At 45.2% G+C, this 14,775-nt stretch overlaps 2 protein-coding genes across 3 annotated transcripts in view; both read right to left on the bottom strand.

The window, feature by feature from the left end:
* Positions 1 to 14,775, bottom strand: part of DIP2B (disco interacting protein 2 homolog B) — a 204,593-nt gene that overhangs the window by 76,706 nt on the left and 113,112 nt on the right. For both annotated transcript variants that reach the window (XM_040979021.1, XM_040979013.1), the window contains exons 3-4: positions 13,636 to 13,764; positions 308 to 433 (exon numbers count right to left, since the gene is read on the bottom strand). In XM_040979021.1, coding sequence (XP_040834955.1) covers positions 308 to 433; positions 13,636 to 13,764 — 255 coding nt within the window. The remainder of the gene's footprint in view (positions 1 to 307; positions 434 to 13,635; positions 13,765 to 14,775) is intronic.
* LOC121154607 (serine/threonine-protein kinase MARK1-like) lies at positions 4,950 to 5,694 on the bottom strand. The gene has a single exon (XM_040977639.1). The coding sequence runs from the start codon at positions 5,355 to 5,357 to the stop codon at positions 4,950 to 4,952; it is 408 nt and encodes a 135-aa protein (XP_040833573.1). The 5' UTR covers positions 5,358 to 5,694.

Raw genomic sequence — 14,775 nt, 5'->3', positions numbered from 1 at the left:
GACTGCTGCATGGATGCAACATCTGCTTATGTGTATAAATGAATTACACAAATGACCAGGGGTCAGGGCAGCACTTTGCTGTGTCCCAGTGGCATCTGTTTTGATCCTTCTCATCCTGTATTTACAAGAGTGCTGCACATGCAGACGGATGCCACGTAGCTCCTTCCTGAGTGGACTGCGAGTGGAAAAGGACAACCCTGTCCATGCGCAGTGTGCCCTTACAGGCCCCTGAGGATGAAGAGTCTGGCCCTGACCTGGGAAACCAAAGCCAGAACTGACTTCAGGAAGAACAAGGTGAGAAACGTACCCGGAGGAGTGCACGCATCCGCAGGAGACTGCACGAACGTGGACCGCCTTTTGGTCGGCATGGGCAAAGCCATTTTCTGTTCTTTATGCTTTGCCAGGGCAGCTTGAACTGCTTCTGTGTGAATATCTGAAAAATCAAACATTTGCATTTGTTAGCTCATGGCTCTAACTTGAAGGCTGAACCGTCACTGCCTTGACTCATAAAAAAAGGGAAAAGGAGTGTTTAGTGATGTTTAAAAGTTATTTACAACAAATGAAACTGAAAATCAAAAGTAGAAACAAAAGAGGTCAAGGGTAATTTCTGAGAGAAGGAAAAGGAAGTCCAGACAGCTCTGTCACTACGTAACATCCCTTTTCAGGGGCTGGCTGATGGGCGGGCGAGGTCTAATGGGCATGGTGCCAGGCACTGGCCCCGCCCCTAGACAGACAGAGTGCTGTGCACCTGCCCAGAGGAAAAGCCTGGAATTCACTGAACTGAAAGAAAACAGAGTTGAGACTTCTCTGTTCCATGCCACAAGAACACAAGAGCTGATTCTAGTCTAGAAAAATATAAAGGCAGATGTTACTTGTTTTCCACTTTGGTCACAAAAGAATCCAGCACTCTCCCTGCGTGTGTGACAGGAATCTCAAAATTAACATATCCAAGCAGAATCCTTAATTATTCACCCCAACACCCAAACTCAAAAACAGCTCAGATCACACTGTATAGAGTATTTATATTCTGCTTTAAAAAAAAAAAAAAAGAAAAGAAAAAACCTACAAAGCCCCACCACCGAGGGGGTTCCCTAATTCACACCAACCTTCTCTCCAAGTGGCACAGCCAGCCCTTCCAGGCCTCTGGTATCAGGAGAGCTGAACAATGAGATTTTTCGAGGACTTTAAACACGGAATTGAAAAGTGTAGGTCTTATAGTCACCTTAATGGCAGTGTCTCAGAAAGGAGAAGGCTCCTGCACTTCAAAGCCATGGTCCCCAGAGCCTGCTCCCTATCTAGGCATTTCTCAGCTGTTTTCTGTTCTTACTAACTTAAACAAACTGGAGACAAGCCTTACTTCTTGAAACCAAAACCACTTTGACTAACACAACTAGATTTCACTATGACAACATCACAATTTTAAATTAAATACGTCTCACTCTATGAAACTGAAATTTACTTAAGGAAATTTTATCAATCTCCCACTGGGGCTGCCACTGTCACTGGAGAACATGAAAATCAGGACTGGGGCAGCGGTGGCTAGACAGAGAGTAGCACCCACCAGCATGTGTGTGGGCTAAATATTGTGGGGCTGGTTGGGTTGAACTAAGCTTCAGTGCCCATTGAAATCTTTGCAGGCTGAATGGGGTGTGGAACAGACTGGACTAGTCTGCTGTACATACTGGCAAGCACGGGAACCAGGGCAGGGGGCAGGCCTGGTGAGGGTTATTGTGGGTTGCTCCAACTAGGATGCAGCTCCCGCTGGTTTGTGTGAGAGCCGAGTGTGTGCTGGGCAGAATCAGGCTGGAAACAGAACTGACCCAGCAGTTGTAAACACCAGCATGTGCATAAGCTGATTTGGAGCAACGAACTGTGCCAGACCCTGTATTGGCATGCACACATAAGAATCAGGTCTGGGATCACCTCAGATGAAGTTTCTTTGGGGATCCCTCCAACCGAACTGCTGATCTCAGAACCCAAACAAGGAAGAGAAGTTCAGGTTCCATGGTCTGACCATGGAGTGCATGTGTCAGAGCTGAGCCTCCTCAGAGGCTTTGATGGAGCAGTGGACAGCATATCCAGGTGCACATGGAGGATATGGCAGTCCATTGGAGCCTGTAGAGGACACCTGGTACCACGACAGAGGATGGAGGACAGAACAAATCAATCAACAACCCCAGCCAGTGAACACCTGGGCAGACAGAGACTCTATAAAGTGAACTGTCAACGAGTAGATCTGCAGAGATTTCATCGTGATTGGAATGGCAAGACTGGCAGCAACTCAGAACTCAAACTATCAAAACAACTTGAGCAGGATCCTAAGAGCATGCCCCATGCCGGGGACCTGGGATGGATGGGAGGCTGGGTGGGATTTTTCCCCTTATCTCCCCTTTACCCCAGATACAGAAAAAAAAAATAATAATGTGGAAACAATGGTCTTACCCACTTTCCTATAGTCTTTGACCCTTTGTGTCCTAATTAACTATGTAAATATTATCAAATAAAATAATTTGAAAAAAGAAAGAAAGAAAACCTTATCAGACATAGGTTATCTCCAATTATTTACCACGTTTCTCAGCAACAATAATTCACTATTTTTACCTTAGGGCATTTCTAGTTCTCATAGGACAAATTCCAACAAATGATAAAATCATAGTGTATGTATTTCTTCATCCAGAAACATTTTACTACGTATTTCTCTCATATAATCATAGTATATTTATCAAAAATCAGAAACTTAAACAGGGACACAAAATATTGTGTAACCACAATACACACTGCAACCTAGCCAAGTGTCCCAATGATGCCCTTTACGTAGCTTTTGCCCTCTTTTTTTGGTCCTGATCCTAGTGGAATACAGAATCACATATTTTTATTTAGTAGTCCCGATATTTTCCTAATATCTGGAAACATTACTCAGTCTTTGTCTTTTATTGCCTTGAAATCTTTGTACAGCTTCTCCAATAAAAATAAATAATCTTTAAGAAAAAGTTTTCTTTCCTCTTCCATTTATTTCTGTCAGTACAGACCCGAACAATTCTTATTTCCTTCCACAACTACTCTTTTCCTTTCATTTTTTATTTTACCATTCATATCTCCCCAGATCTGGCCCAGAATGAATCCCTCCAAAAGGCTTCTTATGCCCACTGACAGTTTCATCTGGGGCAGGTTTCTGTTTTATGGCATAAGATGTTCTAGGCTTATCACTAGATAACCTTCACTGCTCCAGTACTAGAAACACATTTCTATAAGAACCTCGGGATCAATTATATAAAGAACAAATGGTATTTAGAAAGTAAGATCTTAGGGCATCAATTCATGTCCCAGCTGCTCCATTTCAGTTCAGCCCCCTGTTTATGGTCGAGGAAAGCAGCGGAAGATGGCCCAAAGCCTTGGGATCCTCAACCCGTGTGGGAGACCCAGAAGAGGCTCCTGGTTCCCACCTTGGATCAGATCAGTTCTGGCCATTGCAGTAATTTGGAGAGTGAACCAGCATATGGAATACCTTCCCTCTCTATTTCTCCTTCTCTCTGTAAATTTGTATTTTGAATAAAAATGGATAAATGTATTAAAAAATAGTCATCTAGCAAATCAAAAAGTAAGATCTCAAAAAGTTAAGATTTTAGATTTAGGGGTACCAAGTGCTAGTGAAGGATCTTTTTCTTCTAAGTCCTTTCAGTGGATGAAGGAATATAAACAAATATCAGCACACACACAAACATTATTTTCTAGCAAAAATGATGAGGCCATACTCGCAGACTCCAGTTCCAACTAAAAACCGTTCTAACCTAAGCCCTTTTCATTTGTAGCTCCCCCTTCAGTGTTCTCGATATATTTTCCTTATTCATTATATCCTGCAATATACAGAAAGTAGCTTCGAAATTGCTTTCTCATATTACTACAAAAAATAAATCTTGTAACTAGAGTTTAATAATTGCAGTCTTTTTGTCTTTGGAGCAGGCATATATAACTATACAATTAAAATAAAAAATTAATTTTTTAAAATGGCATCATGCTTTATTAAGCCTGTTTGGAAAAGTAGCACTTTGGCAGATAATCAGTAGAATTTATAATAGAAGCTACCTGGCACCAGCAAGTACATTTTTTTAAAGTTATTCTCATAAAGAAAGCAACATTCAGTTTCATGTTCTCATGCCTCAACGACACAACTTGCCTTCTTGACTTTCTTTGGAACCCTTTGTGAAAGTCAGAAGGAGGGTCATATGATTGTGTGTCTCACCTAGCACAAGAGACCTTAATAAGTTCTAAATGTCATTTAAAATCATTCAGTTGACAAGAGCAAACCAAGGCTTTCTCCTGGAAAAGTAGAAAAGCAAGGAGGACTTGCACAGAGCAACCAGGTACAGCCTTGCAGTCTCTGCATTTTAAAAGGGTTCTTAGCACAGGGGTGGGAAAAATTCCCACCCAACAAAAACCAACATCTTTGGACAATTCAGTGGCTCCAGGAGGTTGCTTTTCATTCATATAAACATATCATGTTCATTCAAAGACAGGTGTTAGGAAGAAACTATCTCCCTATAGATTTATAGTATGAAACTATTATTTTATATTCACACAAAACCTCCAGAAAGTCTTTCATATTGTCATTGAGCAGAAATCATCAGTGTTATGAGCAGTTACCCTGGCTGTCAAGTTAAAAGGGGATCTAAGGTAAGCACAAATACAGGTCTCTAAAGAGAAACAGATAAAAATAAACAGCTATTTGGCATTGATTCAAGTGAGAAGAAAGTTTTTATATCACAAACACTTGAGCTAATGTTAGAATTACAACAAGTCTAGTAAATATACCCTATTAAAAATGTCTAATACTATTCTGTTTTGAGGTTGGAGTTGTGGCTCAGTATACTGAGCTTCTGTTTGCAATGCCAGCATCCCATAGGAGTGCCAGTTTGGAGTCCTGGCAGGTCCATATCTGATCCAGCTCTCTTCTAATGCGCCTTTTGTAGACTGGTAGGATTTAGCTGAGCTTTGTCTATTATTTCCACAGCAACCTCTCTACCGGTTAAAACATGCCTTGCCAATTTCACTTTGGCAAAATTTCCCTTCACTATTGTTTTCTGTGAACGGTAATTTCCAATGTGAGGCTGTTGGTCTGTTGCTGATGTAATAGAGTTTCTACAGCGGGGGATGTTCTGTCTACTTGATTTGGTAGGCTGGATGTGTGGCTCAGTGTATCCACCCACAGATGTATGATTCTCCATGCCCCGCCCCTTCAGTGTCGGCAATGCAGTCCGGGCCGACATTTTGTGCGGACTGCTGGGGTCGGGCTGGGGTCCCACTGGCCGGGCTCGTGTGCGGGCCTCGGGGGCCCTAAAATAAAAATTATAAGATCTCATTGCTATGGACTAAGTTCCTGCTTATCTCTCACGGATCAAAACGAAAATGGAGTCACCCGCGCTAAAGTCCATATCACCAAACTGAAACCAAGTGCCTGATGTATGTTCAAAGTAGAAGTAGTAAAAGAATCCATTTTGTAAATAGAAGCAGTAAACAAGAATCTCAGAGATAATAGCCAAATCCTTACGCAAACCAACCAGACATGAACCTACTGATTACTTTCTAAGTGGTGTCTCCCTCTCCACGCCTCACAAGAGAAGCAGCTTTGAAAGGATCAATCTGGTTTTTGTTCTACATTTCTGCTTTCTTTGGCCACCTTTTTCTTTTTTAAATGTTATTATTACTTCTTAAAAAATTTATTTTTGATGGAAAGGCAGATCAGATTTGTGGAGAGGAGAGATGGACAGAAAGATCCTCCATCCGCAGGTTCATTCCCCAAAGCTGCATGCAATCTGAAGCCAGGAGCCTCCTCCAGGTCTCCCACATGGGTGGGGGTCCAAAGGCTTTGGGTCATTCTCCATTGCTTTCCCCAGCCATAGGCAGGAAGCTGGATGGGAAGTGGAGCAGCCAAGACATGAACTGGTGCCAAAATGTGACGCCACGCTTGGAGGTGGAGGATTAGCCAGTTGAGCCAATGTGTCACCCCCTTAATGTTATTTTTAAAATTCTTCTTTGACAGATTGCTTAATTTTTATATCGGAAAGACAGATTTGCAGAGAGAAGGAGATATGTAAAGATCTTTCATCTGCTGGTTCACTCCCCAAGTGGCTGCATGGCTGGAGCAGAGTTGATGTGATGCCTGAGCCACGAGTTTCTTCCGGGACTCCCACATGAGTACAGCGTCCCAAGATCTTGACCATCTTTGACTGCATTCCCAGACCAGAAGCAGGGAGCTACATGGGAAATGGAGCAGCTGGGACACAAACTGACACCCATACCCCACGGAAGCCTGCGCAGCCAGGGGCCTGGTAGTTTCAGTAGGGCGATACTAGCACCACCCCAGTAGCTGGAAACCGCCCCTTGGTCACAGTGATCCTGCAAGGGCCTGGCAGGTTAAGTAGGGCCCACATGTTGGTGGTGGCGACAGGTGGAACGGAATGGTAGGTGACAGCAAGAGAAGAAACAGCTCCCAGAGAAGACTCACTGGCCGCTCTAGAAGGCCTGTGTAAGTTATATGAAAAAGCTGCCCTCAAGTTTTCCCCCAACCTTAACAAGAGACTGCTTTATTACTGCACATCTAGGCCTGCTAGATGGCGAGGAAGCTGCTGACGTATGGTAATGAGTTAGTAAAGTCACATGTCTAAATGAATCACAGAGAAGAAAGTGACCTTGTGAGATGTGGCTGTCCCTCTCCCTCATCTCCCCCCGCCCCCAAGGGAGCAACAGTCCCGAAGGTTCTTGAGGGCCTGGAGCTGGAGACCAGGAGGAAGGGGAGCAGGGAATGTCCCAGACCAGACCAGTCCTGCCGCGAAGAGGCCTTTGTGTGAGGCCATTGTATGTGTGCACTTTCTCACCGCTGTGAATAGTTGACAATGCTAAGAACTTTGAAGTATCTAGTCTTAACTAGATGTTCCAAAGTGCCTGATGTATGTTCAAAGTAGAAGTAGTGAAAGAATCCATTTTGTAAATAATATTTTTGCTAAAAATTGATGAGATTGTTTGTAGGGAGGTGGGGTGTGGCCAGACTGCCTCCTGAGGGGTGCATGGTGTGTCCGGGCACTGGTTTGGGGAGGAGAGAAGGAGGAGATGCCAAGGGCTTGGTGCCAGTTTGCTGCTGGTGAGGCCAGATGGACCACTGCCCCCTGTGTTGGTGCATTTTGCTTTGCTTGGCAGTGTATATAGTTCTGACTTATAAGATCTAACCCTAGCTCCAGAGGGTCAAGAGGTTGCCAGGGTATGACAAACGTAGAGTTCAACTGGTTTTATACCTTTTACGATACCACTCCTAGGTGTGTCTTGAGAACACCTGAGCCTTCCAGCCCACTGACTTGGTGGACGGGGGGAGGGCCTGGGCAGAAGGTCACATTCTAAGACACTTTCAAATTATGACTGTTGTTGCCTGTGTCCAGGTTTAGGACTGCTTTGCATAGAATGGGCAAATGAGTCCTCACCTGCAATGCCTAGTGCTTGGCCTCGACAGCACACATACTAAAACTGAAACGAGCCATGTGGGCTAACCTGGATGTTTAGAAGTGTCCGATGTATGTTACATGTAGAGGTAGTGAAATTGCTTTGTAAATATATCTTTTTGGTAAAACCCATGGAACACACCTAGGGGATGGAGCCCTGTGGCACAGTCAGCTTGTCCAGCACTTGGACAGGGAAGGCAGGGACTGTCCAAAGCCACCAGGGCTGCTCTGTCGTGGGAAGTTTGCAGACATTTCTCTGTTTCATGCATTTTGTTTTACTGTGTCAATAGTGTACATAATAGACAATGAGTCTTAATTTTGTCACATCTAGTGCCAGTGTATGACAAAATAGTTAGTAAAATGAGCAAATTTTGTATACTTCGTGTTGAAAGTGTCTGTAAATGACTTCGGGATGTACATTTGTCAAGCCATTTCTGAGCACTCCATATGTGTGTACTTGTCTACTGGATGGAAAGGAGGAGGGAATGGTTCAAGACCAAATGGTCCTGGGCTCAGCGCTGTGGCCCGGTGGCTAAGGATTTTGCCCTGAACACACTGGGATCCCATATGAGCGCTGGTTCTAATCCCGGCAGCCCCACTTCCCATCCAGCTCCCTGCTTGTGGCCTGGGAAAGCAGTGGAGGATGGCCCAAAGCCTTGGGACCCTGCATCCGCATGGGAGACTCAGAAAAGGTTCCAGGTTCCTGGTTCCAGATCGGCACAGCACCGGCCGCTGTGTTCACTTGGGGAGTGACTCATCAGACAGAAGATCCTCCTCTCTGTCTCTCCTCCTCTCTGTATATCTGACTTTCCAATAAAAATAGATTAAAAAAAAAATAAAAGGACCAAACAGTGCTATTGAAGATACCTCAGACTGTAACTAATGTTATGTGTGCGCGATTTCATTTAGCAGTGTTGTGTTAATGGACCAGCCCTTACACAAGGGTGCTTCTGAAAGTTCATGGAAAATGAAATCAAAAGTTAAGTTTATTTTGGTACACTAAAATTGAAACGGGTATAGCTTTTTTGTAAAGTGTATTTTCCATTAACTTTCCAAACACCCTTGTGTGAAATATCTAGTCTCAATATCTAGAAGCGTTTGGTGTAATTCAAAGTAGGCGCAGTGGAATACCACTTTCTTAAACAGCTTTTAAAAAGTGATAGGTAGGGCCCGGCGCAGTGGTGCAGTGGTTAAGGTCCTCACCTTGCATTCCCGGGGTCCCATATGGGCACCGGTACTAATACCGGCAGCCCACTTCCCATCCAGCTCCCTGCCTGTAGCCTGGGAAAACAGTGGAGGACGGCCCAAAGCCTTGGGACCCTGCACCCGCACGGGAGACCCGGAAGAGGCTCCTGGCTTCGGATTGGCTCAGCTCCAGCCGTTGTGGCCGCCTGGGGAGTGAATCATTGGACGGAAGATCTTCCTCTCTGTCTCTCCTCTCTGTATATCCACCTTTCCAATAAAAATAAAATAAATCTTTTAAAAAAAAAGTGATAGGTAATGCTATGTTTGGTTGTGGAACTGTTAACCCATTTTTGTGAACAGTATACTCTGTTATATTGTTCACTGACTTGAGGGAGGTGGGAGGGAAGAATTTACATAAGGTGTTTGCTAGTGTGTGTTAAAAAATTTGAGCTCACCTACTGCCCTGTATGTTATAAGCATACTTTGCTGCAATGTATATAATGTGTATATACTGGGAAAAAAAGATTTATTGATTTTTATTGGAAAGGCAGAGCTACAGAGAATGGGAGACAGAGAGAACAAAAGTCAATTACACTGGTTCACTTTCCAAACGGCCACATGGCTGGAGCAGGAATGGTCACAAGCCAGCTCAGCATCCTCCTCTTCTGAGTCTCTTCCATGTGGCTGCAGGGGTCCGAGGGTTTGGGCCAGCCTCTGTGTCCTCCCAGGCCATGAGCAAGGAGCTGGATTCAAAGCAGAGTAGCTCGGACTCAAACCGGCACCTATACAGGATGCTGTGCCACTGCAGCAGGCCCTTTTTGGCCATTTTCTAAGTGTGAACCCAATCACTTCTCAGCCTCACTCTTTAACTTGAATGAAGTGATGCATGAATCAACAATCACAAAAAAAAAAGCCAATTAAGATCTTTATTTTGGGGCCCAGGGTGGTAGCCTAGTGGCTAAAGTCCTTGCCTTGTATGCGCCAGGATACCATATGGGCATTGGTTGGTGTCCCAGCTGTTCCACTTCCCATCCAGCTCCCTGTTTGTGGCCTGGGAAAGCAGTCCAGGACGGCCCAAAGCCTTGGGACCCTGCACCCGCGTGGGAGACCAGGAAGAGCTCCTGGCTTCAGATCAGCTCAGCTCCGGCCATTGTGGCCATGTAGGGAGTGAACCAGCAGATGGAAGATCTTTTTCTGTCTCTCCTTCTCTGTATATCTGCATTCTCAAGAAAATAAATCTTTAAGAAAAATACTTTATTACAATTTATTTGCATTTTCAAAGCTGTCCTTAATAAAAAGGTTTTACAGAAATCCAAAGCCGCTCATTTTTTAACATTTATTTTTCATCTCTAAAAAGAGTAATAGCAGAGGAGAAGGAGGAAAAAGAGAGGAAGAGAGAGAACAGATTTCCATCTGCTGGCTCACTCCGTCAGTACCCACAACAGGCAGGCCTGGGCCAGGCCAATGCCAGAAGCTAGGAACTCCATATCAGTCTCCAACACTGGTGGTAGGCACTCAAGAATCTGTGTCATCATCTGCTGCCTGCCAGGGGACACTAGCAGGAAGCTAGCTATAATGAAGAAAAAAAGGGATTCTAATTGGCACCCCAGTACAGAATGCCAACTGTGGCAAGTGGCAGATTGTCCAGCAATGCCACAATACCCACCCTGTCATTTTGGTTTCTGACAGTGTTGTGTGCCAACACTTTCTGGATCAGTTCTCACCTCTCCCTGCTTGGTTGTTTGTTTGTTTCTTTCTCTTTTCTTTTTTCTTCCTTATTTTTTTCTAACATTTTCTTTTTCCTTCCTGTATCTGAGGGTAAGGGGGATATAAAGGAAGAAGCCCCACCCAGCCTCCCACCCATCCCAGGGTCCTTGATGTAGTTTTGTATTGCTGCCAATCTTGTCATTCCAAGCACGATGAAATCTCTCCAGAATCCACTGGCTACTATCGTCCATCTTAATGTCTCTAACTGCCAAGATCTTCACTGCCAATACTTGGCTGGGGTTGTTGATTGTCCTCCATCCTCTGTCATGGTACCAGGTGTCCTCTACAGGCGCCAATGGACTGCCATATCCTCCATGTGCACCTGGATATGCTGTCCACTGCTCTGAGGTGGCCCAGCTCTGATACATGCACTCCACAGTCAGACCATGGAACCTGAACTTCTCTCCATGGTTGGGGTTCTGAGATCAGCAGTTCAGTTGGAGGGATCCCCAAAGAAATTTCATCTGAGGTGATCCCAGACCTGATTCTTACGTGTGCATGCCAGTACAGGGTCTGGCACAGTTCGTTGCTCCAAATCGGCCTTTGTGCACACTGTTGCAGTTGCTGGGTCAGTTCTATCTTTAACCCTGTCTTCTACTCAAACCAATGGGTGTTGCAGTCCAGCCTGATTCTGCCCAGCACACACTTGACCCTCACACAAACCAGTGGGAGCTGCAGCCTAGTTGGAGCGACCTGCAATAACCCATACCAGGCCTGCCCCCTGCCCTGGTTCCCATGCTTGCCAGTATGTACAGCAGACTGATCCAGTCTGTCCCATATCCCATTCAGCTCTCATACATGTCAGTAGGCACTGAAGCCTAGTTCAACCCAACCAGCCCCACAATATTTAGCCCACACATATGCCGGCAGGTGCTACTCTCTGTCTAGCCACCGCTGTCCTAGTCCCGATTCTCAGGCTCACCAGTGACAGTGGCAACCCAAGAGGGTGATGCCCACTCTCTCCCTACTCGGGCCACTCCCACCCCGGATCTTGCACTCTCCAGGTGGTTCTGCAGTTTAACTTGACAGAATTTGCTCCCTGTGCCAGCATCTAGCAGCTGATACTGCAGCGAAATGTTATACTTATTTTTTTCATAGTTTACGTTCATTTGGGTTTGCTTATTATCTATAGGTCTCTCCTCATCTTGTTAGTTCAATGTGAGCATGTTAGGTCCCAAAAGTGTAGAGTTTATCAAAAAGCAAATTTTAAAACAAAAACAAAAAAAACCCAAAGAAACAAAAAAGACCTTCCAGGTGTGTATGCACTGGGGTGGGCCCTGAAAGCCTGCTAAGCCTCCCTTCCCCCAGGCAGCAACTGCACTCAGTTGTCAGCAGCTGTGCCAGTCAGAAAGCCCCCAGGCTAGGGAGAGAGAAAGCCCCACCAGTGGACCCTTGGGACTTAAGGGTGTGGATTTTCAGCGGATGGGAGTATCACTCAGGTGGTAGTGAGTGATGGCCTGCGGGTTTATGCTTAGGAGAGGAAATACAGCTGAGGGACTCCCATAGATAAGACCACAGTACCTGTACCTAAGTAGGTTTGGAGGAGAGAACAAAAGTGCCTTTAAGGGTGAGACAGAAGCGGGAACTCATGTGGGAGACCCTAGCTGTGGGAGTTAGCATCAACCAGCACCATGCCACACATTAAGGCCAAGGTGGGGCATACCAGTGACAGTCAGCAGATGACGTCTCAAGCAGCTGGGTCTCTGACACTCCTGTGACAGACTTGGACAACTTTTCTGATTCCTGGTTTCAGCTGGCCCAGCTCTGTGCCTATTGTGGGCATTGGGGGAGTGAAGCACTTCCAAGTCAAAGTGAAAGAAAAAAAGATCCTTAGGCAGAACTAACTGCAGTGCCACCATCCCACACAGGTTTCAGTTTGAGTCCTGGCTGTTCCCTCATGATCCAGCTTCCTACTAACAGCCTGGAAAAGCAGCAAAGGATGGTCCAAGTGCTTGGGCCCCTGTACCCATGTGGAAGACCAGGAGGAGCGCCTGGCTCTGGCTTGGCCCAGCTTTGTCAGCTATGGCCATTTGGAGAGTGCAACAGTAGGTGTAAGATTCTGATTCATTTTCTCTCTCTCATCGTGTTTTTCTAACTCTGCCTTTCAAATAAATAAAATAAATCTTTTTAAAAAAATGCCCTCAGGGAAAGCCCTGTGGTATAGTGGATTACACTACCACTTGGAACACCTGCAGCTGGTATCACAGTGCCTGAGTCAAGTCCCGTCCACTCTGCTTCCTCACCAAATGCACGCTCATATGTATCCCAACAGGCGACCCTGGGTACAGCTGGCTCAGTCCTGGCCCTTGAAGTTTTGGGAGGAGGGAAAGTCAACCTGCAAATGCAGGATCTCTCTTCCTTCTTACCCACTCATATTCTTCCAAATAAATAACCCATTCTTTAAAAACCCTTAGCAAAATACGCACCAACCAAGAAAGATTTAACCCCGAGATGCAAGGATAGTTCAATATCCAAAACTGGTAAGTTTAAATGTACTACATTAATAAAACAAAGGACAAAAATTACAGGTCATTCCAAACACAGACAAAGCATTTGATAAAATTCAATACCCTTTCATGATAAGCACTCAAGAAACTAGGGGAAAAAGCAAATTGTCTCAGTGCAATAAAGGTCACAAATGAAAAGCCTATGGCTAGTATTCAACTCTGAAAACCTTTCCTCTCAAATCAGCAACACTGCAGCCAGAATCATCAGGCAAGGAAAAGAAATGAAAGGCTCTTGAATTGGAAAGAAGAGGTCAAACTGTCTCTGGCATTCACAATGTCCAAGCCAGGTCACAGCACAGGACGACAGGGGCCCAGTTACTTGAGTCATCATGGCTGCATTCCAGGATCTGTATTAGCAGGAAGTGAAGAGCCAGAGCCAAGAATTCAACCTAGGTATTTTGACGTGGGATGTGACCATCTGAAGCAGTGCATCAACTGCTAGGCCAAGTATCTGCCCAGTTCTTCATGTTGAACTGTTAAGTCACTGAAAGATGGAAATCGTTGTATTTGTAGCTACATCTCCAGCAAATACTGCCCCAATATAAAGCAGACACTGAAGAAACGACTGAGTAATATAGGCCCGCTCGCATATGTAAGGACAAGTATCAGATTCTCGAAGCTCTCAGGATCCCAAGGTGCTGCTGCGGTCAGGAATACCTACTCAGCTGCATTTCCCAGGTCCCTCTCACCTGATCGGTATCGTTCATCCCGGGCCCCACCAGATCGACTTCGGTGGTACTTAGACGGGGCGGAAGTTTGAGGTGCAGATGGAGCAGGTGTCTGGTTTCTATGCTCTTTCTGTACTGCTGAATCGGTTTCTAAAAAAAGAAATTTGGAAGATGATTATCCAGTTACGATACAACTGAGCACTTTCAGCACAATGAGGTGAGTACTGCTTCCTGTACAGTCTGTGGCTAGAGAGCTTCCATTCACAGATATAACATGATGCAGACACCCAGGCTGAAAAATATCACCTACAGCTGCCATTGTCAGCATGCTGACAGGAGGGAAGCAACCAGATGTGTACAATCCCCCGCTGCAAAGCCTCCAAGGAGCAGTGGGGACAGGCAAGCAGAAGAGGGGTGCTGCACTGCTCTGGGATAGCTTTAGCAACGACACTATGAGCCACGCCAGAAAGCACGTAATTCAACAGAACAACAGAATGACTGTTGTGTGCAAACAGCTTTCGGTCAAGTCTACTGCTCTCCCATTACCCAAGGTCCTGTCCAGTGCCTGATCTATGCCCATAACTCAGCAACAAAGCTTGACGCTGTGGTCTCATCAAGAAAACCGGCAAGGGGGAAAACAAGTAGAGGCCAACGCGGAAAGATTTGAAGTTTTGCCACCTTTTATTTTTCCCCAAATGGATAGCACCTAAGTAATTTCTCAAAAAAAAACAAAACAAAAAAACCAAAACAGTAGTAAGAATAGCTAACAGCACAGTACACCACAGTACACGCACAAAATAACTGACCAGATTCTGCTGCACAGCAAACTCTCCTGGCCACCACCCTTCTGTAGAGCGTGACTATTTTAGACATCAGATAGAAGTGCAGACGTACGGGACATGTTTAATTCATTCGGTACAATGTCTTCCAGGTCCATTCATGTTGCCACATAGTAGAAGATGTCCCCTTTTTTTTTTTAAGGCACAATTTTAGGTTCCCTGAACAGTACTTTATGCCCAGCAAGGTGGCTTACATATAGCCACTCGAGTACCCAAATAGTAAGATGTCACTAAATATAGTAATTGTAAGCTCCAGCCCCAGCTGAGAACTGGCCTACAAAAGAGAACAAAGCGCAGAGCCACAGCGCAGTAACGTGGGAGT

Source organism: Ochotona curzoniae, unplaced genomic scaffold (genome assembly GCF_017591425.1).
Source record: "Ochotona curzoniae isolate NIBS_2020 unplaced genomic scaffold, NIBS_Ocur_1.0 contig_1014, whole genome shotgun sequence".
Taxonomy (NCBI): domain Eukaryota; kingdom Metazoa; phylum Chordata; class Mammalia; order Lagomorpha; family Ochotonidae; genus Ochotona; species Ochotona curzoniae.
The sequence above is the reverse complement of the archived record's forward strand: the minus strand, read 5'-3'. Positions and strand labels throughout refer to the sequence as shown.